This window comes from Alligator mississippiensis, chromosome 5 (assembly GCF_030867095.1).
Source record: "Alligator mississippiensis isolate rAllMis1 chromosome 5, rAllMis1, whole genome shotgun sequence".
NCBI classification, from domain to species: Eukaryota; Metazoa; Chordata; order Crocodylia; family Alligatoridae; genus Alligator; species Alligator mississippiensis.
Window position 1 is genome coordinate 55,629,523 of NC_081828.1, and position 24,743 is coordinate 55,654,265.

The following is a 24,743-nucleotide window of genomic DNA, read 5'->3' on the forward strand; positions in this document are numbered from 1 at the left end:
TGTGGTACAAGGATTTTCCAAAAGGTACCTTTAATGTGTTTGCATCAGCAGCAAGCATTAAGTGCTAACTTTGGCACCAAAAGTTAGATGTGCAGCACTACACATTAGACACCAAGTCATCCCAACCAATATTCTTTATCCATCTGAATAGAGAAAATGAACCAAAACATAGTACTATGAGCATCTGTGAATCAAATACAGTTTGTATTATAGCACAATCTAGCTTGCAGTATTAGAAAAATAGTTACTAATTTAAATGGATAAATGCTTTCATTACCTACTAGCAGTCTAAAAACATGAGAATACACAATTGGTTTGTGTTTTACTTTTACAAATGTTAGTAGCTCAACAGTTGTAACAAAACTGCTGTAAAGAAAGCACCCCTCTGCATTTGTCAAAGTAGTTGGAGCCAAAATGATTTTCAAATACTAAAAAGTCACAGCTATGTTATGTTCAGAAACTCCATTCAAAATCTAATGAAATATCACTGTTGCATAAGTATACTGTAGCAGAGGCAAAAGCTTAGAAGCTCATGTACAGTGGTAAATCTAGTGTCCCACTCATCTTATGAACTCCAAGATTGTCTCTCTACTTGAATAACCGCTTAACTGCCACTTTCACATCAGCAGGTAAAATACTCTGCTGAGTATATAAAAATTGTTATAAAAAGGCAATCATAAAAGGTTAAGTATTGGCAGGCATGTCAGCTTTTTAATAAAAAAAATAGCCATTATATCTATTTAAATAAGGCTTCTTGTTACAGATTGTTCCAGTTACTGAAGAGAAAAAGAGAGAGGCCTGAAAAAACAACTGACTAACACCCCAAACCCCTACCCTCCTGTCCCAGAAACACATTCTAATAAAAAAAAAATTACTCAATGTGCAAATTGGCAAAACAAACATGGGGGGGGAGCTCCTGAAATGATATGCCCAATCAGTTTAGTTTCCCTTGCAATACCAATCCTCAAGATCTTAAAAAAAAAAAAAAAATCTAGAACGACATTCTGAAATACACAAAAAACCCTTCATCTTTATATTCTTTCCAAAACAAATATATACAGCACATTAATAATATGCAATATGCAAAAGCTTTGTGTTGCTTTTGGCAACTTCTATGCCCTCCCCACTCTATTCACATGTGTACTTCTATTAACACACAATTACATCACTAAGCCTGTTAGTTCAAAAGCAGGGCTCAAATGGGCTAAAATTTGTAAATCTTTGTGTATGGGCTCCATTCATTTGATTCTGGGTTATACACTTCAACAGTATTCAGGAATTCATTGCCATCAAATCCTCCGACTGCATAAATGGTATTTGCAACAGTTGTAATGCCAGCATTGCTTCTTGGAGTAGTCATATTTCCCATCATCTTCCATTCGTTTTTAGAAGGATCATACATCTCCATACAGCTGACAGCATGAGAACCATCAAAGCCTCCACCAACAAAAAGTTTTCCTATTAAAAGGAAGTGTGATTGAAATGTAACTGCGTAAATTTTGAGAGAGTGCACTGCATAAAAATACTACTTCTAGGCATATTTTTGAGAGAAGTTCTTTTATGGTAAAAAAAAAAAAAAAAAAAAGTTGACAGGAAGGGAATTTAAAAGAAATCTCTCATTACTGCAAAGTTCTGTACTTCTGTGGGTATTGATCTATTGCTTTCTTGGGCATTAGGACTGCCTATTCTTATTTCTGAGTTATTTCCATAAAAACGTTTTTCTAGACAGTTATTCTCAACCTTTTCAGAGCCAGGGCACCCCACCTCCACTTTTTTTTTTTTTTTGAATGTGGCAGCACCCCAGACTGAGAACCACTACTGGTGCTGCCTCAGCTAAGTTTTGCTGCCTTCAGATACAAATGCCCCACATACCAGCTGCAAATAACCCAGGAATGGTTATGACATGCTTGCTCCTCCTGCATTACAGCTGCCTTATGTTATGCAACCCTACCTGGTCTGGCACCCCCTACACTCCTCACAGAAACAAGTAGATGGGACAGTTCCACCCATGCCCATTTCCAGAAGCACTGCACAGCATGAGGCAGCTTTGTTGTTTGCTTTAGGCTGATTAGAGAGCCTTAATGCAAGGGGAATGCACGGGCAGTTTTACTTGGCCACTGCCACAGTGGCAGCTCAAGAAGGCCTTGGGGCACCCTGGTTGAGAACCACTGCTCTACCTACTACACAGTTATGTTTTAGAAACATGACAAAGGGCTAAAAAAACCACACAAAATTCTGATGGTAGATATTCAGTGAAGGTGACAAGTCAAAGCCAGAAAGCATCAGCAAGGACAAATCCACTAACAGTTATTTTGCTTTGCAATTTACCTTGTTCTATTAAAAGTCTGCTTGTCACAAGTTAGACTTAATTTCTTAGGCAAACTGTGTCTTATTTGAAAAACCTGTAAGCTTACCATCATGAACAGCCACTCCTGCTCCACGTCTAGCCACATTCATAGGAGCAATTAGCATCCAGGTGTCATTCTCTGGATTATAGCGCTCCACGCTATTCAGGCAGTTCCAAGATTCTGCTCCTCCAATTATGTACAAATATCCACCCAATTCACATACTGCTGATTGATGTCGACCTGTAATAGATGCCACTCAGTTAAAACCAGTCAGAAGTCATCCACTACCATGATATTTGCAATACAGGTTTGTCATCATAACAATGGACTTTTTCATTAGAAATAAGCATATCTAAGTAGGCAACAGAGTAAGAGATCTGCTTTTAAGTACAATGCAAACTTACGAATGTTAAGGGGAGCACAGTTCATCCAAGATTTTGTTACAGGATCAAACACATCGCAATTTTTAAGTCCCTTTTGACCATAAGGATCTGAACCACCAACAATATACAGCTTTCCATTCAGAGCACATACTCCTGTTTTGATTAAAAAAAATAATTTGAAAAAAAAAAATTGTTGTGATCTACTAAATGAAATAGGAAGACGACAGGAAACAGGCAACAAAACAGCCATTACCTGCATTGCAACGGTTGGTTCTCAGTTCTGGAACAGGAGTCCAGTCATCTATTTCTGGATCATACATTTCTCCACAGCTCAAGTCATCTGAGTGGCCATTTGATCCACCTACAACATACAGATGTCCCTAAACAGAAGAAAGAAAAAATAGTTTCACACAAGATTTGAGGGCAAAGCTCTGCACCAAAACTACTGCTCTGTAGGCTAGATACAGCCCATGGGCTGTAGCTTGCTGACTCCTGCCATAAGAGATATATTTTGATACCAAACAAAGCTGGGCCTATCACCATTCAATTACTGGAAATTCAGTTACATTTCAAGAACAGTCTTGTATCATCCAAGAAATTTCTACATCTGTTTAAAGAAAGCATCACCATTGTTAAAAAACTGTTTCAACTAACCATGGTACCAAGAAGCACACTGTAAAACTGATAAAATGAACTGTTTCCTCAAGTGTGAGGAATCAGCTTTGCACAATAGGTTCCAGTAGGCACTGTCTCTTTTTGTAAGATAGAGGGAATTATCCAACTGAGAAACTGTCAGTTTGGTGCTTTTTTCACTTCCGGCTCAGTAAGACTAGAAGGCCTCATGACAAATGTATGGAACTTAAGATACTAAACTGTACTAACAACTGGGATATGACACTATGGCCTCTACACGTGCAGGTAAAGACACAATGGAATCTCACGTGCAATTCACACAATTGCACCTCCTGTCATGCCACATGTGCATGGCAAGAGGCACAATTGTGGGATTATGCATTAGATCCCACTGGCTGTCCCTACACAGGCAAAGAAGTAAGCTCTCACAGTGGGGAGCCCCCTCAGCCAAGGGGGACCCAGCTGTGGGGTCACCCCACCCCCAGTAGCTGGGAGATAGCAGCATAAGCAGCAATCCTCTCACTCCTGGGGTGTCATGCACTCTAGGGGGATGGGGAAGGAAACTGTCAGGAGGCACACAACAGGGACCCAGCATCAGTACTCACAGCTCTGGCTGGGCAACATACAACCCTGCAGCTGGGAACCCACAGCTCATGGGGTTCCCAGCCATAGAAGAGACCCTGCTACATGTGCAAATTAAAGATCATAGTAACCAGCTATAGTAGTACATATTTTTGAGGTCCAGCTTTATAGCTGTCTGGATTTTTTTATTGTGCAATAGCTACTCTGCATGTGTAGCTTGTCTCAAGGTAGTTGTGCAATTAACCAGTTAATTGCACGATACCTGTAACACATAGAGAGTGCCTATTACACCACTGCCTGCCTACATCATTTATTTTGATATCATCACAGAAATTCTTAATTCTTTCAAGTTTCAAGTAAATGCTTGCATGAATGTAATACCCAAGTTATTTCACTTTTTTTCTCTCCATGCATAATCCACATTCTATACTTTAAAACATGCATGTCTAAGCATCTAGCCTCCATCCCTATAAACATGCAACACTGTCCCATTACACAAACACATACATACCATCAGAACAGCCATTTGGAATCTAGCTCTTGGAGTTCTCATAGGTGCGATGAAAGTCCAGCAGTCCTTCTGGGGGTCATAGCATTCCACTGTGCGCAAACATTCCTCTCTGTTATAGCCACCTAACGATAAGGCACAAGGAGTCAGAAACAAGAAAGCATACAATTAAATGTTGATTCTTGGAACATTAACCATTCTAAGGTTAAAAGAATCTCTAAAATTGTAGGTTAAATTTACTGCATTATGAAAAATACTGTGTAGCTATTCATATTCTTTTCTAAAACAAGCAAACTTTTGATTTAAAACTAAAGTGGGCTTTTGGTTTATTTTTTTTTACCTGCGGCTATTAGCTTGCCATTAAGTTCTGCTGTTCCCAATCCTGATCTTGCATACTGCATAGGAGACATGGGCTTCTCTATAACATCATCTGGTTGAATCTCAAAACTCAGACTTTTCAGGAGTCGTGGAGTACTAGTTGGAGAGCTCTGAGGACTGTTCCGTCCATGAAGGAAGATCACACAAAATACACCATCCAGAACAGCAAGACACAGGTAGATATTATCTGAAAAAAACCCCACAACAATTAAAATAACTACTATATTTAAACACCAACTAGGGGCTTCCAAGTTAAGACCCTTACATGGCTAGAGATTCTATAAACAGGCTCCAAACTTCAATCCAATTAAGACATTTAGATTAAGGACTTGGAATTCAAAAGATATGTGCTTTAGCTTCTACTCTATTACATACTTCTTGTGTATCTGTCCATATGTCTTAGATCTCCACTCGGGCAAGAAAATGGAGACAATACTTCTTTGTATTATAGGCATATTGAAATGATTTCAGTAGTATTCATGAGGCAGTTATATACTTCAAGAGCAACAGGAAACCCTGAAATAAAAGAAACTGAGGCACTCACTCGAAGTCTTCTCTGAGGCAACGATTTTCCATTCATGCTTAGGGCTCTGTACAGTGGCATTTGGAGAAAGACTTCCAGAGGAGCTGCTACTTATCTGCTTGTGACCATTCTCACGTGGTGGTTTTTTCTGCAAAATCAAAAGGCAGCTACAGAAGCCTAGCCATAAGACCACATCTTGATCTACCTTTACTTATCTATATCATTGAGGAAAATGCTCATTTTTTACCTTTTCAGAGCATCGTTTATAGCACACCTAAATTTCAAAGAACAGAACAGCTCAGATATTTAAAGCAACATCCAAAGAGGGTTTGCTCCCATCTGAACATTTATTTAATCTCAAATTATCACTACTAAGCCATTCCTTGTCTCAGATTAGAAATCATGCCTTCAAATTTAGTTTTAGCCAAGTATGCATTTCCATTAGACAAAGTATTTTTACGACATCTTACATCTTTTAGATCTATGAAAATACACATTCCATCACAGGCTTAGTTCATGAACTGGAGGTTTACATTTTCAAACTCTGCCTTCAGAATTTGAGCCAAACATTCAAATTTCAAAGTGGATTATCTATCCTCAAATTTCAGAAACATTCAGTTTAACTAAGACTTTGATTTGGCCTCAAACTCTCTGCTCATGTTATTTATCCACTCTTACTCTTTTGCATGGATATTCACTTTTTAATCCAAAATAATAAGATTGCTCTATTTCAGATGCCACCACACTATTTTTCCAAGTAAGAGTTAGTACAAAAGAATTCAACATTAATAATTTTATATAGCAAAGACAGAATCCCTAATCTCAAAATTTACAGTGCAGGTATGGACTCTTGCATTCTACATACATTGCGTATCTTTAGATGTCGTTGAAACACAGCAAAAAATCTGTAATGCACTATAATGCTTTAGCTTCTGAAATCCACATTCTGAGCAAATATTAAAAACATTTAAACAAGTTCTAATGAAATTAGACTGCTTCTCCATTTGCACTTCTTATTCTTCAATGAAAACCAGTGGCCATCTGAAGATGGACATAGTAACTGCTAATTTGGATGCAACAACCTATAATTGCAGAGGTTCTCAAACTGTGGTCCGCAAGCTCCATTCAGGTGGTCTGCAGAAAGGTGACCTAAGGCTAAAGCTGACAAACATTACACCTGACTTCCCAGAACTTGGCTCAAAAAAAGGCACATTCATCTCAGCAGAAAAGTAAGACTACTGATATTAAAATATGAGTTGTGTGCTCTGATTTGTAAAACAAGAATAGTTTATTAAGTGGTCTGCCAAGACCCTCAGCAATTTTCAAGTGGTCCACCAAAAAAAAAGTTTGAGAACCACTGTATTAAGTTCCTTTCCTAGAGTAGTTAAGGTTTGACTTTGACACCATGGAATACATATGAACTTGACATTTATAAAAACATGGGACAACAGTAATCGTTACAGATTTTCAGTAACACTATTTCCTGCACAACTCTACCCACCTAAGAGCCCCAATTCTCGTTCTATTATTCCATGAGACTACTTCTCGTTCAGACTGCAAATCGTGTACATTTCAGTCATGTAAACAAAACTACAATTAAAAACTCGACTTGCAAATAAAATTTAAGGCCAGGTCTGAGTAGATAGAAATCTTAATTTATTACTGTGTACCATTTGGCCTCAAAACAAAAAGAAATTACTGTATTTTCCTATTTGTAAGTTTACCGTTTTTTTCCTACTAAAGAACCATAAACATACTTTTTACTTAGACACAGGATTCACTTATGATTGAGCCCCCGTTCTCAGTATGAGCCTCCTTCATCGTACATGCAATGAAAATGCCAATTCAAACTTTTTTTTCAGTGCAGTTTTTATCCTAGTAGTCTAGTACATTGTACATTTTACCCTCTGGATACTTTACCTGCTTACCAGAATCTCCAGTGGGATATTGTAAGGGTAATAGCAGCTCAGTGTACTTATCTGTAGTTATTTACTTATGTTTGGGGAAAAATTGTTTTTCCCATGTGGGATCAACTTGGAAATCAGAATACAGTACTTCTGCTGTTGTTAGACTTTATGTTAAAAAAATCCTCCAAATTCTTTAATGTCTGAAAACTTTTTGGTAGCCATCTGTTTATCTATTGTGGCATCCATATTTTCTATATCCATAGGAAATGTACAGCCCTAATACTGTACCCTTCTCAGTCACTTAACAGTAAACTAAATTTCCTACCCCTTTCTACAAAAATAAACTACCCAGCGTACATGCTCACTTCCGACCTTTGTTCTTCACTTTTTTTTTAGAACCGTATATTTAGACTTGAAATTTATTTTGTTACAACTAGTTGAAGTAAAACGAACCACTGTCAGAATACCCTTTCCATAAAATATGCTTTTCCCATTTCCTTTCACCATTAGTCTACTGCTTCCTTCACTATAGTATACGATGTATTTAGGTGTGCTATAAATTGCCCTAATCATTTGTTGTTTCTTTTCAACCTGAGAGTACCTCAGACTATGTGCAATTTGTACCTGCACAAACTGAATGTGGTCATCATCACTGCCATACACCTCAGCCTGTCCATCTAGAAGATTCCCATCAAGCAGCTTGTGATCAGCTGAGTAGTACAACGTTTGAACCTGCAAAACAGCAACAGAATACCCATGTGGCTACTGTCTCCATAGCTACTTAACTAAAGGTAGATTACACAAACTCCACAAGGTAATCTCCAGCACAGTTTTTGTCATCTCATCTTAATCTAGTAGAATGACAAAATTAAAAGGAAGCGGATGTCATGATGGTAAGTCTTCAAATACTGGCTGAAGGGTCCTCATTTTCTCAGCGTGAAAGAAATCTTCATTTTTCCAAAGGACTTCTTTTCCCCCAATACATAAACATTACTATATAGGACAAGCATTGTATACATTGTCTTCCAGAATTTTACAAATCAACAAATCTCTAACAAGCAATCTTGTTATCCTCTGGAAACAAAAGTTTTTGCAAATACAGTAATTTTCTTGGTTGAAAAGTTAAGGAAAAAAGAGATATGGGAAGTCAGACAATGGATTATGGAAAGGAAGGTAAAAGGGATGAGAGGGGAAAAAAAAGTTTTGGAGAAAGTGTTGCTTAAATGAGATACCAGATGCAATGCATTACTCAAATGCATCTGAACTGCAACACAAAAATCATAGAGCATTTTAACACCAGTTATTCAAAGGGAAATATGCATGTAAGAATATTCAACAGTATCAGCACGTATTTTTTGCCTATACAAGAGTGTTCCGAAGATCTACCTTGCCTGTAATAATAAAACTGGAAAGACTTTATGGTGCTCCATGTGGCTTTCTAAGCTCCAATTTTCCAAGCAGGGTAAAAATTTGGAATTTGTCTATGATTTTCACCAAACGAAGGTATTCAAAAATTTGCACCCATTCTAAACATAGTAGTTGTATTCATGAGTAAAATCATTTAACAACAAACAAAACTTTTAAATAAGATATCCTGTAAAGGAGTAAGTAAACACCATTAAATCATCATCATCGTTCTCTGCCCACAGCGGATTTTCTTAGGAGAACTGGGGCAGGACAGCTGCTTCTTTACGTGTCAATACACTTGAGGTTTCTTCTTGGTTCTTCAGCCTTGGTATCCTAGTTTTGTTAATAAACCTATGGGGAGATAAATCAATGGGGAGGAACAACCATTAGAAGCTTTCACCTACTTCTCATTTACAAGCAAAAACCTGTGAAGGAAAACATTAAGAATCTACAGTAAGTTTCAGTACCACCTCCCCATTTCCAAAAGCAAAATAACATGCTACTTGGAAGTCAACGGCAAATACTGAGCAAAAAAGGAAAGCAGAAAACCAGACTGAACAGTTTCATTCAGCTCACCTGAATACCCCCCCAGTTTCTCAGCTTAGGGGTACCTACAGTAAAATTTAAATTCTTTAGGGTCATGGTTAAAAAAAAAAATAATAAAAAGAAAAATCAATAAAGGGATCATCCTTCACTTCACAGAAGCTTAATTTTTTAAAACTGTTCAATCCCACTTTCTTAAAAACTAACCTCTTCCATCAGATCTTCTAGACTGTCTCCGTTCTCCCAGATACTGTGCTGCACCCAGTTGATTACCTTTGTGTATAATTTTCCATTGCTGGGCAGACCAACATTGTCTTCAAGCATTACCTCAAGCTGGAGTTAAAAACAGAAGAAAATATAGTTTAATGGCTAATATAAAAACCCACAGGATACAAACTGTACCCTGGTCAGTATGTAAAAATGTTATTATTCCTAGATAAATTAAGACACGTTTCTGTTCCACCTCCAGATACTGCAAAGACCAAGTACTCTTTAAGACTAGCAAAATTATACCTTTCATGTCAGCCAGTGGCTGTGTTCTTATACCCCAAGAATAGAATGCATATTTTTACATTCTCAGATTTTGAAGTACAGAGGTAATTCTGTGTTACGCTTTCTTAAGAAGGAAGATGGTGTGTATCCTGGGAAGCCAATGTGCATGGCGCAATGGAATATGACCTAAATTGAGGAGTTGATACTTTTATACTGGCATTCTATACAAAACTTAATTGGAGTTATAGAACTCACCATGTGCTAAATTTTTCTACCAGAAGAAAGAACCCCTTGATATACATGCATAGCTTACCTTACTTAATTTATAAAAACCAGAACAAACCAACCCACACACTACTACCTAGTTTTATCTCAGTTAGTAGAGTAAGGCAGATTTAAAATTCTTCTAACCTTTAATCGTGGAAGTTTGAGAAATTCTTCCTGTTCTGAAATCTGCAACAAATGCTCCTGAATGTACCCATCAATCTTGTTTAACAAACGTGAATCTCCCATACAACTTGCAAAGTTCCGGTATGAGATACAGCTCTGAACATCCATCTTGGAGAGTAAATAATCACCGCAAACCTTTAAAAAAAAAAAAAAAAAGGCCAGAGCATATCCTAAGTCTACTGGATGACCACACTTTAGCATGTACATTTATTTTCCCATATTCAGGAGACACTCAGTTTTCTATCTATTGAATGGTTTTACTTGCATCTCCCTGAAACAAGAACAGATATTTAAAAGAGGGATAACGCTATTGTAGTGTTACATGTAAAACAGTGATTCCAATTTCTTTTATTACAAAAATGCCATAGGATAGGGAGAAAAAGATAGGTTGCAAAACAGGTTTTCTATCAACATTTCGCGGAATGTAACTTTTCCCTAAATCACTACCAGTTTGTTAATAATCTACCTATGGTTTCCACACTTCACACAAGTCAGCATCTACTTAAGCACTGTTTGTCCTCCAGTGGAGAAATTAATTTAGAGTCAGCTTAAGTAAAAAAGGATGTTGTCTTTTCAAACTGCAAGCCCAGACTCTCAAGAATGTGATGCATGATTTGCTGAGCAACAAGTAGTCTTTATTAAAAGAAAAAGATCACTTTTCCAGGATGTAATCACAATGGAGTACCCAGATAAAGTTAATTGTGTTTCATCCCCTAAAAGGTTTACGGGAGGTCTACAACTACAGCTAAAATTATACCTGCTTGACTCTCTCCATCTTCAACTTCTTTGCTGCAGAGTACACATCTTTTACCAGTTCTTTATCAGCTTTTAACCTATAAAAAGAAGTTTATTTTTAAACACTGTTGAAAAACAAGCTGCATTACCTAAACATTTAGCTTTATGTTCTGATACCACCAAGGAAAAGACTTACTGAGCAGTGTAGGCATAATTCAACAAGACTTCAACTGCTTCTGGATTGAGATCATCAAATTTAACATGCGAAATTCCATGAGAATCACTGTCATTATTGAATATTTCAAACAAGTAGGGACTGCAGCAAGCTAAGACTGCTCTGTGTGCCAACATCTCATGCCCACACACCTTCAATAAAAAATAAAAGAGGAATTAAGACACTAGCCAACAGTGATTTTTTTAAAAATACACTGCATTAAAAAGACAGAACACTGTGTAACCCTGATGAAAACCTAAATAGCTCAAATCTATACATTAGAGAAGTTATTTTATATTAACAGTTCATTAACTGAATAACTACCAGATTAACTAAATTAATGAACTTTCTGTTACATAATCAGAGCGAAACTGGCCCCATATTTCTCCCAAATGCAGAATCTCTCTTGCACTATGGAATAAATCAGGTTCTCTAAATAAAGTTCAGAGAATCAATATATACAGAGAAAATAAATACATCATTTAACTCTCTAACCCAGCAGACAAAGTTAATTTACCTGGAGTCGTACATCGCAGAATTGACCACTTTTGCGCAAGGCATTTAATTTGGCAACAGATGACTCGATGAAATTTTCATCTTCAAACATCAAATACCCATTAGGAATCATTTTGCTGTTTTTGGCTAACAAAAGAATTTGCAAAGTTTACGTTCAGAGGACTTCACTACACTATCAAACAATATTCTCTCAATACCAGCACCCTCTTTCCAAATATAACAGACATTTTCTGGAATCTTCACACAATGAAGAGCAGTAACACTTATGAAGTAAGACTGAATGGGTGCTATGAAAAATATACTGTTGTCAAGAGTCCTGCATTAGCAGACAAATGAGATTAGTAAGATTTATATTTCCATCTCAACATGTGTACGTTTTCTTTAAATTAATCTAATCTTACTAGTTTGATGTAACCTATACTTTATTAGATCAGCATGACAGCAAAAGAATGGTAGTACTGAAATTCTAGTTCTTGAAGTTCTACTAAAACTATGCATTCTAATCTTTCCACAAAGGAAGCATATGAGCAATTGATAGAAAGGAAGTGTAAGGACTTCACTTTGTTTCAACCTATTTCATAAACATTTTCTAACTGTACAAAAACATTTAAAAACTAAATTTAAAGTATTTAAAAGAACCCTATTACATTTCTCTGGCTGCATTTAATTTTGCAGCCAAGAGGCATGAGCTATCAAATCAAAAATAACTTATGTTTAAAGCTTTTACCTCTACTTCTTACAACCACCTTTTATGATTATTAAAAAGTTGCTCTTAATGTTTTGAGAACAGTTAAAGTGGATTTTCTGCATGGGACAGCAGTTTGTGCAGCCCAATTCACAGATTCCGCAGTTTAGTCTTAATCAGGCACTACTCATTGTTCTACTTGAATGGTAAACACAACTGAAGGGGAACCACTTTTAGATGTAAGAAAACATGATTACAGAATAGCAAAATAACGAACCCAGACAGGGATAGACTTTTAAAACCTGATACCTTAATCTCTACCCTGCTCTACATTTCATGTTTAGATATTCCATGTACAGCTGACAAAGTTAGGATGTAATTTCTGGAAGTGCCAAAAGGAACATGGTACCTCTCGAAACACCTATCCTAAAATTTACCCAAAAAACCTACTGGAATAAGATGTAGTTTGCCATATCTAATATATTATAAAGGTAACATTTTAAGTCTTCAATTTATAACTGAAGAGTTACAATAAAATGCAAAGTTTTTTTTTAATACTTCAAGTCATTTATAGACTAGGGAATGAAAACACATCCTTGCATAAATTCATTTATTTCAAGTAGACTTGATTAACTATACCCATGTTTGTTTACTAATAAAATATCCTGTTAAGGTTTGACAGTATTACGTTTTTTCTAAAAAATGTGATAAGCAACTTTGATATGTTCTGGCTACATCTTACCTGCAAAGAACTAACAAAATATTATTAATAATGATATCAATCATATATACAGCTAATAGAATTAATTTACCTGCTAAATACAACTGTAAATTTATAACTGGGGGATCTTGAATAATCCAATGATACAGGTGTATTAAAGCACAGTACGTCACTTTCAATATCTTCTTATATGAAGACGGTTATTGAAATGCAGATAGATGCGTCTTGGGCTGCAATGATGATTCCAAAACTACCAGGCTTGAAAATGATGTAACCAAGTCCTTAAAAGCTATAGACATGAATTTCTTCTGTGGTAATAATGCATCATAAACTGTGATATAAAGAAAACGGAAATGAGTAAATAAAGTACCAAGGATAATCTTTTGAAAGAGCCACCAGGATATCACATGAAGAATTGCTGCAGTACGGAAGGAAAACCCCCATGAATCGCACACCACTGGTTATAACATATCACCCATCCCTGGAACCTATACAGAAAATCCTCAAACTGTAACCCATAGTAGAAGACGACCCAATTCTTACAAGAGATTTTCCAAGAACCACCCATCCTAGCCTTCAAAGAAGCACCGAACCTTGCTGACCTCATCAACAGAAGCAAACTTCCTATGACCTAAATCACACCAAATGGATCCAGACCATGCCAAGACAAGAAATGTAAAACCTGCCAACATCTCTCTACCACCCCCACAATTACTACATTCCACAGCAGAACCATCAGCACTTCTGGATCTTACAGCTGCACCTCCAGAAATGTAATATATCTCATCTAGGGCACCATATGCCACGATGGAAAATATGCAGGAAAGACCAAGCAACAACTGCGCACCAGAATGAACGCACACCGGAAATCTATCAAAGACACGAATACCCAATTACCTGTGGGGGCACATTTCCCACAAAAAAAACACTCTCTCTAATCTCTCAGTTCTAATCCTCAAAGGGAATTTACAAATCACTTTTCACAGACCAGCTTACGAACTTCATTTCATCTACCTACTGGATACAAAAAAAATCATGGACTAAATATAGACCTTGGATTTATGACACACTATAACCTGCCTAACATCTCATTCCCCAGGTACCTCTCCACTATTTACCAGCTACATTCATCCCCCTCCCCACAACCTGTCTTTCACCCACTGACTCCTCAATTTACATCTTCACTGACAGGCTTGCATGCATACCAGCCTCTGGCTTTGTTATTCATTCTATCCAGGAAGTGGGCACAACAACTGCAGATGCTTCCTCAGCCTGAGGAAGTGTATTTATATCTGAAAGCTTACAAACAAGAATTTTTTGAATTATCTGAGTTGGTCTAATAAAAGATACTGGATTTACCCAAAGAACCTAGTCTGCCTCTGTCCTTAGATCAACATGGCTACAACCTATACCCCTGTAAGGATAATCTTAGTATTTTCAGTGTTATTTTCTTTAGTCTAAACTGTTTACATCTTCAATTTCTGGTTTACAAAGTTTTACAAGTTATGCAGTTTAGAAGTGCACAGATATACTGGTCCGTATTGTATCAGCACTGATAAAGGAAAATTGACATCATTGGCTGTCAGTTTTTTGTCTGTCACCAATAAATGCCATGTGCATGCGTGCAACTGCAGCATATACATGACTGGGAATGCAGTTGGGCAGCTTGGAGAGCAGTGTCTGGCTGGTAAATCTGTGAAGTGTCAAAAGCGGGGGGAGGTGCGCAGATCAAGGCCCCGCCCCCCATGGTGAGGGAGGGAATGGGGTTGGGGCTGGCACTGCCCAGCCAAGGTGGGGTGGAGCCACAGACAACTTGTCCAGGGGGGACAGGGGGACCGGGGTGGGGGGGCGGCGGGGTAAGGCTCCAGCTGCTGTACACATCCCCAGGGGAGGCATGTGAACCCCCTGGATTTGTGTGGGGTAAGGGCGGGCAGCCCACTGTGGGCTGGGGCCGGGGGCTGCACTGGCCTCTTCCCAGTGGGGGGCTGGGCCAGAGCTGCATTCAGGGTGGGCAGGGCAGGCAGTGGTGCTGGGGGTGGGACTATGGAGAACTTTGAAGTGGCTGTAGCCCATCCTGTATTCCCCCCTTCCCAGCATTGCTACCACCTGACTCAAGAGCAGTCCTGGCCCAGCCTTCCCACCAGAAGAGGCTGGTGCAGCCCCCGGGATTTCCACATGCCCCCTAGATTTGTACTGCATGCACAAATCCAGGGGACATGTGCCCTCCATACCTCACCCAGGGGTGCATGCAGCAATGGAAGCTCTTCCCTGCACGAGCTGTCCACAGCTCCTGTCTGTGTCCTGCTGCCGCTGGGCAGTGCCTGCCTCTGACCCTACCCTAGCCCCTTCCCTCCCTCACCATGGGGGGCCTCAATTTGCACCCCCCACACCCCTTCCCTCTCCTGCAGACTTACCGGCTAGGCGCTGCTCTCCAAGCTGCTGGGCTGTATATTGGTGATTGGATCAGTATCGGCTGATATGGCTGGTTAATAATCAGCCACCAGTATCAGCCAAAAAAGATTAGTAAAATCTTTATCGGTGCACCCCTCGTGCAATTTCTTTTCTTTCATTATCTCCCCTTTCAATCTTTTTCCCCCTGACGACTCACGATACACAAATGTCACATAAATGAATATCTTAATTGGAGATATTAAAGGAGCCAAGTAGTACCCAGCTGGGTTAAATTTAGCAGTAACATTTAAAGAATATAAAAACAAAATAAGAGAAAGAGGAGTCAAATCACAGTTAAAACTACTACATCTCAGTCCAGCCAAGACCTCCTTACTATTTCTATATAATCTATTTGCTTATATAAGTTCATAATTTCTGACATGGCAAGTAACATCACTATGTTTAATTATGCACATTCCAAAAAACTAACTTTCTGCTTTCCCCACACACAAAGCAAGATTTTTCTCCCTCTAAAGAATATGTTAAAAAAAAATGAAGTTACATTCAGAACATATACAGTTCTGATCTTTAAAAAATACCATGGCATATTGCTATTTTACATTAATGATTTTTAAATAACCAGAATTTGCTGGTGAATGACAATACTTAAAAAAACAAAACAAAACAAAAAACAACAAACCCATACTTATGTAACTAAAAATGCATTTAGAAACTACCTTTTTAGCATTAAAGCAGGTTGGCCCTTTTCCTCTGTTGGCGTTAGTATGCATGCACACACTATAATTATAAATGCTCAAGGCTTTTGCGCTCTAACCCTATGTGGGGAAATGTGTTGCGCCGCCCACACTTGTCACCCCCTGTTCAAGTTTTCAGCCAGGCTGCATCTCTGACTAAATGTCAGAATGGGAATCAGATTTCCTATTTCTGCTAGTCAAGTAAAAAACACAAATCATGTGTGTCCTATGTAAGAGTTTGTTGTGGCCGTAATGCTTGCCAAATAAGTCTGGCAAATGTTTGCTGATAATAATCTCCAGATTTTGTACTACCAATACTTGCCGAGCTAGTTTTTGTTACCAAGACAAATCAAGAGCAACAGGGTAATTCTTTAACAGCTGTTAAGGCATATGCTCCCCCTGTAACACTGTACTTTCTTTATATAGTAACGACTGAATGAAGTCACAAAATGTGTTAGGGAAGCTCTTTGGGGACCAAACACTCAAGAATCACTTTGCTATCAGCATACGCTAGCTCTGTTTGCCTATTTTCCTTTGTTTTTTCCCAAAGCCTAAAAATATCATTTCCATAGTCAAAATTACGAAGAATACATGCATGTAAGTAATTTCAGTTTCTCTGAGAAATTAATCTAGTAATTAACACTTTAAATTCAACCTATCCTCCCTCTCATTATAGCATCACAGCAAGATTTACACACCCACAAAATTCTTCTCACTTGTAAGTCTTTAGAACATGGATGGGCAATTATTTGGTCTGAACAGCCATTTAAGGGGCGCCGGGGGGGGGGGGGGGGAGGGGCAATTGATCCTATCCAGTCTCAGGCCCATCTGGCCTGCACCTACTGCCAGGGGCGCCAGATGAAGCAGGCTGGACCTCTATGGAGACATTGCCTGGGATCCCCACGAGCAGGGTAGAGCCATGACTCACTCCCTGCATGTTCTGCCTGGGTCAGGAGGGACTGGGGGACCCACTGCGGGCCATACAGAATCCCATGGCAGGCCAGATGCGCCTGCAGGACGTATTTTGCCCATCCCCGCTTAAAACCACTTTTCCTTGTTAGCATGATTATCATAACATTTGCAGAAGACATGCTGCTCCTCTGAAGCAAAAATCAGAAAAAGATAAGAGTGTCTAAGACATTTAGCTCTTTTTGGACAACACTTTGTTGGAGAGGCTACTTTAAAAAAATATTCTGCATTCTTTCAGCATAACACACTTACTGTGTTACCAAAACCACCCATTAATGGACAACAAATAAGGGACTGTCAGTAAGGGAACTTTGATTTTACAATTCAAACTTTACAATGTCCACCTATATAGGTTGTCTGCTGAAACAAATAGGTTTTAAACCCATTATATCATAATGTACTCTAAAAATTAAATTCTTTGACTTGAATATTTGATAGCTTTATAAATCTGAATTATGACAGAAAAGAGCTTCTCTGAAAGGTTCGGAGGATACAAACTATTTTTGGAAATTTCACATCCAAACTTTAGCTCCTTTCTGAAAGTTTAATATCTGCCATTTCTAATAAGAACGAATCTGTGTACAGAGCACTAGTTAGTTGAATAATCATCCAAGTGCAGTTAATAGCCGGTTACTTGACTTTCATATTTGCCTATTTAAAAAGACAATTCAACTGTGACAAATGATTCCAACTTCTGGGAAATAACACTAGACCTAACCTAGCAGATCAAACACCAACTTCTGAAACACCCTACTTTTAAGTTTACATGCACATTGTTCCTATTCAGTGTTTTTTCATTCCTGTGGTTCAACTCTGCATAGCTTGTTTCCAGCCACAGAGTACCAGCTAACAAGTAATCTTCAGGTAAACCTAGAATGGGTTATTTTGACAATAACTCCTATATGAATGTCTATGTTGTACACTCTGCTTCACTGCAGACAACAGTAATTTCAAGCCTAAGTGTTTTCAGGTATTTGAACTTTTCACTAATATGACATTTCATCATTGTACGTGTAAAACAATGTCTATGTCTATTTGTAGAACTTGTAACCAGTTTAAAAGACTGTAACTGCTACTACTCTAATTCTTATTAACATACACAAATCAAAGCAGTGTTTTGTGAAAATTTCCACAAAAAAGCTAATGTAACCATATTCTCTGTATTCTGAAACACAAATCAAAACATGCAAAAAAGTAGGGGTGCACTGATAGAGAATTTTTGGGCTGATACCAATGGTTGATTTTTAAAGAGCCATATTGGCTAATACTGATCCGATTCTGATATGCAGCTGGGCAGCAGAGAGAGTGGCGTCCAGCTGGTAAGCCTGGTGTGGGGGAAAGATTGAGGGAGGGAGGGAGGGAGTTGGGCTGGGGCAGGTGCTGCACAGCCGGGGCAGAGCAGGGGATGGAGCTGCAAGTGGCTTGTCCAGGGGGCACGGGGCCATCTCCTGGTGCTGCACACAGCCTGGGAAGGCATGGGAGAGCGTGTGCCCCCAGATCTGTGCGTGGGGTGAAGGCAGGCTGGCACTGGGCTGTTCCTGGCAGGAGGACTGGGCTGGGGCAGGCAGCGACAGGACTATAGGGGTGGACTGCAGCCACACCAAAATTTGCCGTAGCCCCCTCCCAGCACTACCGCCACCTGTCCCAAGTGCAGCCCTGGCTCAAACCTCCCGCCAGGAAGAGCTCGGCACCACCCCAGCCCGCCCTTCCCTGCACAGGGATCTGGGGGCACACGTCCCTCCATGGCCTCCCTGGGGTGTGCACAGTAGCGGGACAACCCCCCCCATCCCAGTCCTTCCCTTACTGTTGGGGCCTCAATCTGCCCCTCCCCCATGCCCTTCCCAGCTGGACCTGGCTGCTTTTCATGCTACTGGTCTGTATTCCTGACCGCTAGCATGCTGTGCTGCAGCTGTGTGCATGCACGGGGCATTTATCCGTGGCATTATTGGCCACATCAGCCAAAAAAAGCTGGTTGCCGATACAGTCTATTGGTGCACCTCTTAAAAAAAAAAAAAGTTTTCTATAATCTAAACAAATTAACAAAAAACCCCAAGTATGGTGATATTTATTGCCAGAGTTGTCTTTTAGCTATATCCTTAAAACAAGCTACACTTAAAGCTCATATTAAAAATATAACAGCAATAGAAATAGTCTAAGTTTCCTACTAAACTGAATGTGTATGTATCTGGCTAGAAATATTAAATGTTTCATAAATAATTTTATGCATCACTCTCTGCTATTTTTTGAACTTCATCAAAACCCCAAACCTTAAACATTCTAAACTAATAAATTTCAAATGCCTTCCTTCTTCTGGCACATTCATCAATTGAATGAATGCTTAATTTGTATCTGCATTTTCTTCTCAAATCATAAAAGATAATGTCAGATATATTAAGTTATTATTTAGCCTTTAGAGTATATATGATACATAACAGTTTGCAGGGATGCCTGGCAGTTCCAATCTGAATCCAAGCCTTGTTATACTTGACACAAACATCTCTAAACTGAAGTATTTCCAGTTTACACTTCAACTGTATAACTGGGTCCATGCAGTTGGGTTCCTGTACCTAAATATGGCTGTCCTGTGGAAAACGTAATCGATATTTTTAGTTTAAGAACCATATTTTGATATCCAAACTATGATATTCAAACTAACCAAAAGGCTACTAAACACATACCAGTGGCAGTATGCCTAAGAATCCCTGCCTGCAGTGATTCACTCTTGGTAAACACAATTTGTCTGCCCTAAACAGAACTGCATTTAGGTAGAAGGTAGATAATTTCTCCAGTTCATCCAATACCCTACTTTTGTTTAAATACTGATAGTTAGGTGACGTGTGTGAATAACATTACTGTTACACGGTACTTTTAGAAGCCTTAAATAATGAATTTGGTATTTAACAACTTTCATATGGCCATTTTTATATACAATGCACCCTAGAGAATCAGCCCCTTCCCCAAAAAGTTAGTATTTAAGGAAACTGTCAAGTACTTTAAAAAAGTAGAAGGTATTTTTTCTGGCATTGTTATGGCACTGCTGGAAGAACTTAATTACACTTGATTGGGTGGAGTTTGGAGAATGAGATGTCTAAACAGATCAGTAATAACTCAAGAGTCTCACATTTCTAGCTCTAATCTTGCACAGCTCAGTGGTAACTGAAAGCTAGTGGCCTCCTGTGAAGCAGTTAAGGTCTTAAATAAGTTTCTATGGTGCAGGCATTCAAAACATAATATTCCCCCCCATCAGAAATGACAATAGTTGCACTTTTCAGCTGAAGTGCCAAGACTGAATGGGTAAGGCAATGTCCTAAAAAAGTGTTGCAGTTCATCTATACATGCATTAATGGGCTTTAGTTAATGCACATTAAATCTAGTACCTGCATTGTGAGGCACTAAGAAAATGCACATTAGTCTATCTTAATGCATGTTAACTAAAGAGCGTGGTTTTTAGTGCCGCTATAACGCACATTAGCCTACTGTAATGTGCATCAACTAAAGAACACATTTTTGGTGACGCTTTAATGTACTAATATGCATTAAAGTGCACATGTAGACGTCTCCAATATGCCTAAACCTAAACTACTTAGTGGGGTTTCCTCCTCTTTTCTGGGAACAATAATATTAAAGGCTAGAAGCTTTAAATTAGCACTTTGTATAATACTGAATAGATGCAGTTGTATAAAGTGCAAAAGAACATGTTTGTGTATTGCACTAATTTTTTTAATTGAACTTGAAATTTGCCATAATCCTACAAATCACTTGCATAAGCACTGTTCCCCAAATTATTTATCAAAACACTTAATCCTATGATCAAATAAGGAATTAATTTCTAAAACAGAGAACTGTGCAATTGCTGAAAACTGTCACCTAGTTCACAAAACATTTAAGTCATTTGTGCTATTCATACACCATTTGTCATTTAATGAGAAATCTTTAGAAATAAAATTCTTCAAACTGGGGGTAACACAAAAATTAAAATTCAACATAAATTAAATTAGTGCCTTTTCACAGGTTTGGAATTGTATCTGTTCTAAATTATAAGGCAGAGTGTATTTAAGATACATCAATATACCTTTGACCAGTGTGCAACAGTGTGCACATGGTGGATCCATGTAAATCAAAGCTCTTTAAATTATTAATTTTAACTGTGATTTATGTCAAGAGACCAAGAACTTTGACACAATCACTTGAAACTACTGGCTATGTCAATTTAATCTTCTTTTGAATTTTTTCTTTTCAGTTATTTTTGTAAACAAAGGCTGATTCACAATGGTTCTCAACCACCAAGACATACTAAGTTGTAAGTAAAATATATGATTTATACTTAAAGCAATACTTCTTTATGCTAACCAGGAAGATACTCTATATAAAAGTTTAAGCAATTAGAAAAATCTGATGTCCATTTATTCAGATTATTTACATTTCATTACATTAGAAAACAGATAGCATTTATTACAAAATTGATGACTGATAGTAAACACTTTGGGGAAATAACTTGGAATTCAAAAGAATTCAGAAAGTCAGCATTTTGTAGTTTTTGATTAGTCTTAACTATGTTAAATGTGCTGGTATACAAGGGAGAAAACCCTCCAAACTATGCGCTGCATTTATAACTTACCTATTAAATAGTAATTACCTGTAAATAGTAAACTGAACCAACTGCTTTCAGTGACTATATCCCTTATGTCTGCTGAGCTAGGTTAACTTGTCCTCTCTGTATCTGCAGAAAACTAGCTTTCTGATATTGGTTAAACATTTCAGAGTTGCAGTGCTTAGTGACGTCCCTGAATTAAGCCATTTTAAATACTGCAAAACATACAACCTCTAGTGGTTGTTCCAAATGCATTGCAAATTGGGTCTTTTAAAGTTTTAGCAGCAAACATGGACTGGTTGAATATTAAATTAATAAGGAACATAATAATTATTTAAAATAAGTTTAGACCTTAACATAGGTGGTCTTAATTTTACATTAAGAATTTCTTACAGAGGAAAACATTTAATATAAATAAACTCCGATTTAAACACTGATTTTTTACCCAATCCTGGATAAAGGAGCTTACCCAAAGATTTTGAAAGAGACACCAGGGACTAGAACATTTACACTATAAAGCAGAAGAACATAAGCTTTAGGGGTAGTTCCAAACGTCTCACAAATTGGACCATGTAAGTAAAAAAAAAAATCTAAACCAGAGATTCAGAGAAATTTGCACTATGGGCATATTAGGGATTGAATGAGAAGGAAGATCTACAGAACACCCTCTATCCTCCTAAAAAGAAAACGTACTACATGTCAAGTATTACCTACATACCTACCAAGAATGTACAATGTTCTATCCAGCATTTTGACAGCAGGCTTGAAAAATGTACTATTCTAGCACAGAATAAAAAATCAAGTGCAATCTTCTCCCCTCAAAAAGTTACAGTTGTAGCACTTTAGAATAGAATGGTTATAACACACAGTTATTCAAAGCATAGACATACTTTTATTAAAAGCACAAGCTTCTATTTAATATTTTAAAATTAAATTTCCTACACTTTTGGTATACCTTTTCTTTCTTGGAATTTCTCCACTTTTTCCCCAATTGTATTCTCCTTGCTGAATTAATTTCAGTATATTCCCTCTTCTTGTTTTCAATCCACTAACTTGCATACTTTTCTCATTTGTTAATATATTGTCTTCCAAACCTCTTCCTTTATTTTCTGCTGCTTCTCACAGAAAGCCTATAAAAAAAAATCTTGCTTTCTTTTTGATTTATTCCAATGCTCTCCCCTGACTTGGCTCCACAGCCCTGCCTCCCTTGTCAGACTAACCCATGCTTCTTTACAATTTCACAGACAACTAAACCCACAACTGCCTGGAAAAGCCAAGCCATGCCCTCTCTACAAACTTCTGGGAAGTGCACCAGTCCAGCTGGACCCAGTGGCTGCAGTTGATCTATTACTTTTCCCTGGTGAGACCACCTTAGCTTCAAAATATAAGTTTCTGACTGCAAAAAATGGTTTTCAAAACATAAGCCAATACAATACACCTGCTTGTTGGGCTTCATATTTTGTAGGTCCTAGCAGGATTCAAGAAAATTGAAGCCCACTCCCTCGTAACTGCAAGCTCTTTGACTAGCATTACAAATACAAAGTCAGCCTCCATTTCTGGTCTGCCTCCCTCACAATCCCAAAACCTGCCAATGTCTTTTTGCACACTGCATCAAAGAGCAAATGATCCAGCTCTTATTTTTATTCATTCCACCAGAAACCTTGCAATGGGCAGAACCAAGAAGACGTTCGGCAGTCTTCACTCTACTTCACCTTGGGAAAATCAGATGTAGACACTTGGTGCTGAAAAGGCTAATCCCATTCACTTTGTTCTTCTGAAACATCTTACTCTTACTACAGTAAGAGTAGGTGGAGGCCAGGTGACAGCTAACCCTGCAGAAGCAATGCTGGGGACTGGCCCCTGATGTTTCAGCTGCCAGGGCTACCTGACCTAGAGCAGCAGTTCTCAAGCTTTTTCATACCAAGGCCCACTTGCAAATGTGGATGGCCAGTCCCCACCCAGCACGCCTCATTTTTGACCTGCTGCCCCCGCCACCGTCCCCCAATGTGTGTGTAGGGGGGAGGGGGGCCCAAGCAGATAAGCTCTGCCAGCCTGCAAGGGAAAAGCCCTGGTTTTCTCCTTTAAAGGAGAAACCGTTTAAGTTTGTTCGTGACCCTTTCATAATTCTTGAGACCCATTTTTGGGTCGTGACCCACGGGTTGAGAAAGCCCTCCCCCCAATCTGTGGTTTCCATCCTCAGCCCCAGCTGGCAACCCCTCTGACGAAGTCCAAGCTACCAACGCTGCCCGCGGCCCGTCCGTCGGTCCAAGGACGGATGGACACCACTTGACCTTGAAGGGCGGCAGGGCGCGCTGCAGGGCTCCAGCACGCTCCCTTCGCTTTAGGCCGCTCTGAGGCGGGCCCACCGCGCGCTCCCCGGCGCAGGAGGTGGCCAATGCCCCCTCCAGGGCGCTGGCAATGCGGGAGAGGAGCGAAGCACGCGGGCCCCGGCGGGCCAGGGGCAAGCGGCGCCGCGTCCCTCGACCCCACGGCGGCGGCGGGGATCTCTCCCCAGCCAAGGGCGGTCACTCCCCCATGTCCCCCCAGCGCGGAGCCGGGCGCGCAGCGGAGTCCCCGGCTCGGCCCGGAACAAAGGCGGCCGCCACGAGGCGATGGCGGCGCCTCCCGCGGTACCTGGTGTCTGTCAGCGCGGACGAGGCTGCTCATATTGGGACGAAGCCGGTTCGCAGACGCAGGCTCAGCGGGGCGATGTGTATCTGTGTGCGTGTGTGTATATATCTGTGTGCGCGCGTATCCACGGGCGCGGTCAGTGGCTCCGTCCTCAGGCGAGCTGCGCACAGTCTGGCCGGGCCCCGAGCGCGGGCGCTCGTGCCTCTTCGCCCAGTCCAGTACCACTCCGCCGCAAGCGGGCGTGTCCCGTGATAAAACGAAACGCGATCCTTCCGCCGATAAAAAAGGAGTCCAGCGTGCGGCTCCTCAGCCCCTTGCCTCTCAAGTAGGTCAGTGGAAGGTGACGGCGGGGAGTTGGAGCGGGCGCATCCGCCCGGGACC

General features: G+C 39.5%; 1 protein-coding gene across 2 annotated transcripts; it reads right to left on the reverse strand.

Moving 5' to 3' along the window:
- Positions 1 to 24,743, reverse strand: IVNS1ABP (influenza virus NS1A binding protein). Of its 2 annotated transcripts, XM_019500195.2 has the most exons (16): positions 24,366 to 24,743; positions 22,687 to 22,861; positions 13,117 to 13,356; positions 11,621 to 11,745; positions 11,086 to 11,255; positions 10,912 to 10,987; positions 10,116 to 10,289; positions 9,420 to 9,545; positions 7,887 to 7,994; positions 5,377 to 5,503; positions 4,795 to 5,019; positions 4,458 to 4,579; positions 2,985 to 3,111; positions 2,753 to 2,884; positions 2,415 to 2,588; positions 1 to 1,458 (listed from the first exon to the last, which is right to left on the reverse strand). In XM_019500195.2, exons 4-16 carry the CDS (start codon positions 11,729 to 11,731, stop codon positions 1,205 to 1,207), a joined length of 1,926 nt encoding a protein of 641 aa, XP_019355740.1. In that variant the 5' UTR covers positions 11,732 to 11,745; positions 13,117 to 13,356; positions 22,687 to 22,861; positions 24,366 to 24,743; the 3' UTR covers positions 1 to 1,204. The 2 variants fall into 2 exon arrangements, with proteins under 2 accessions (XP_019355740.1, XP_006267631.1); XM_006267569.4 differs by lacking the exon at positions 22,687 to 22,861.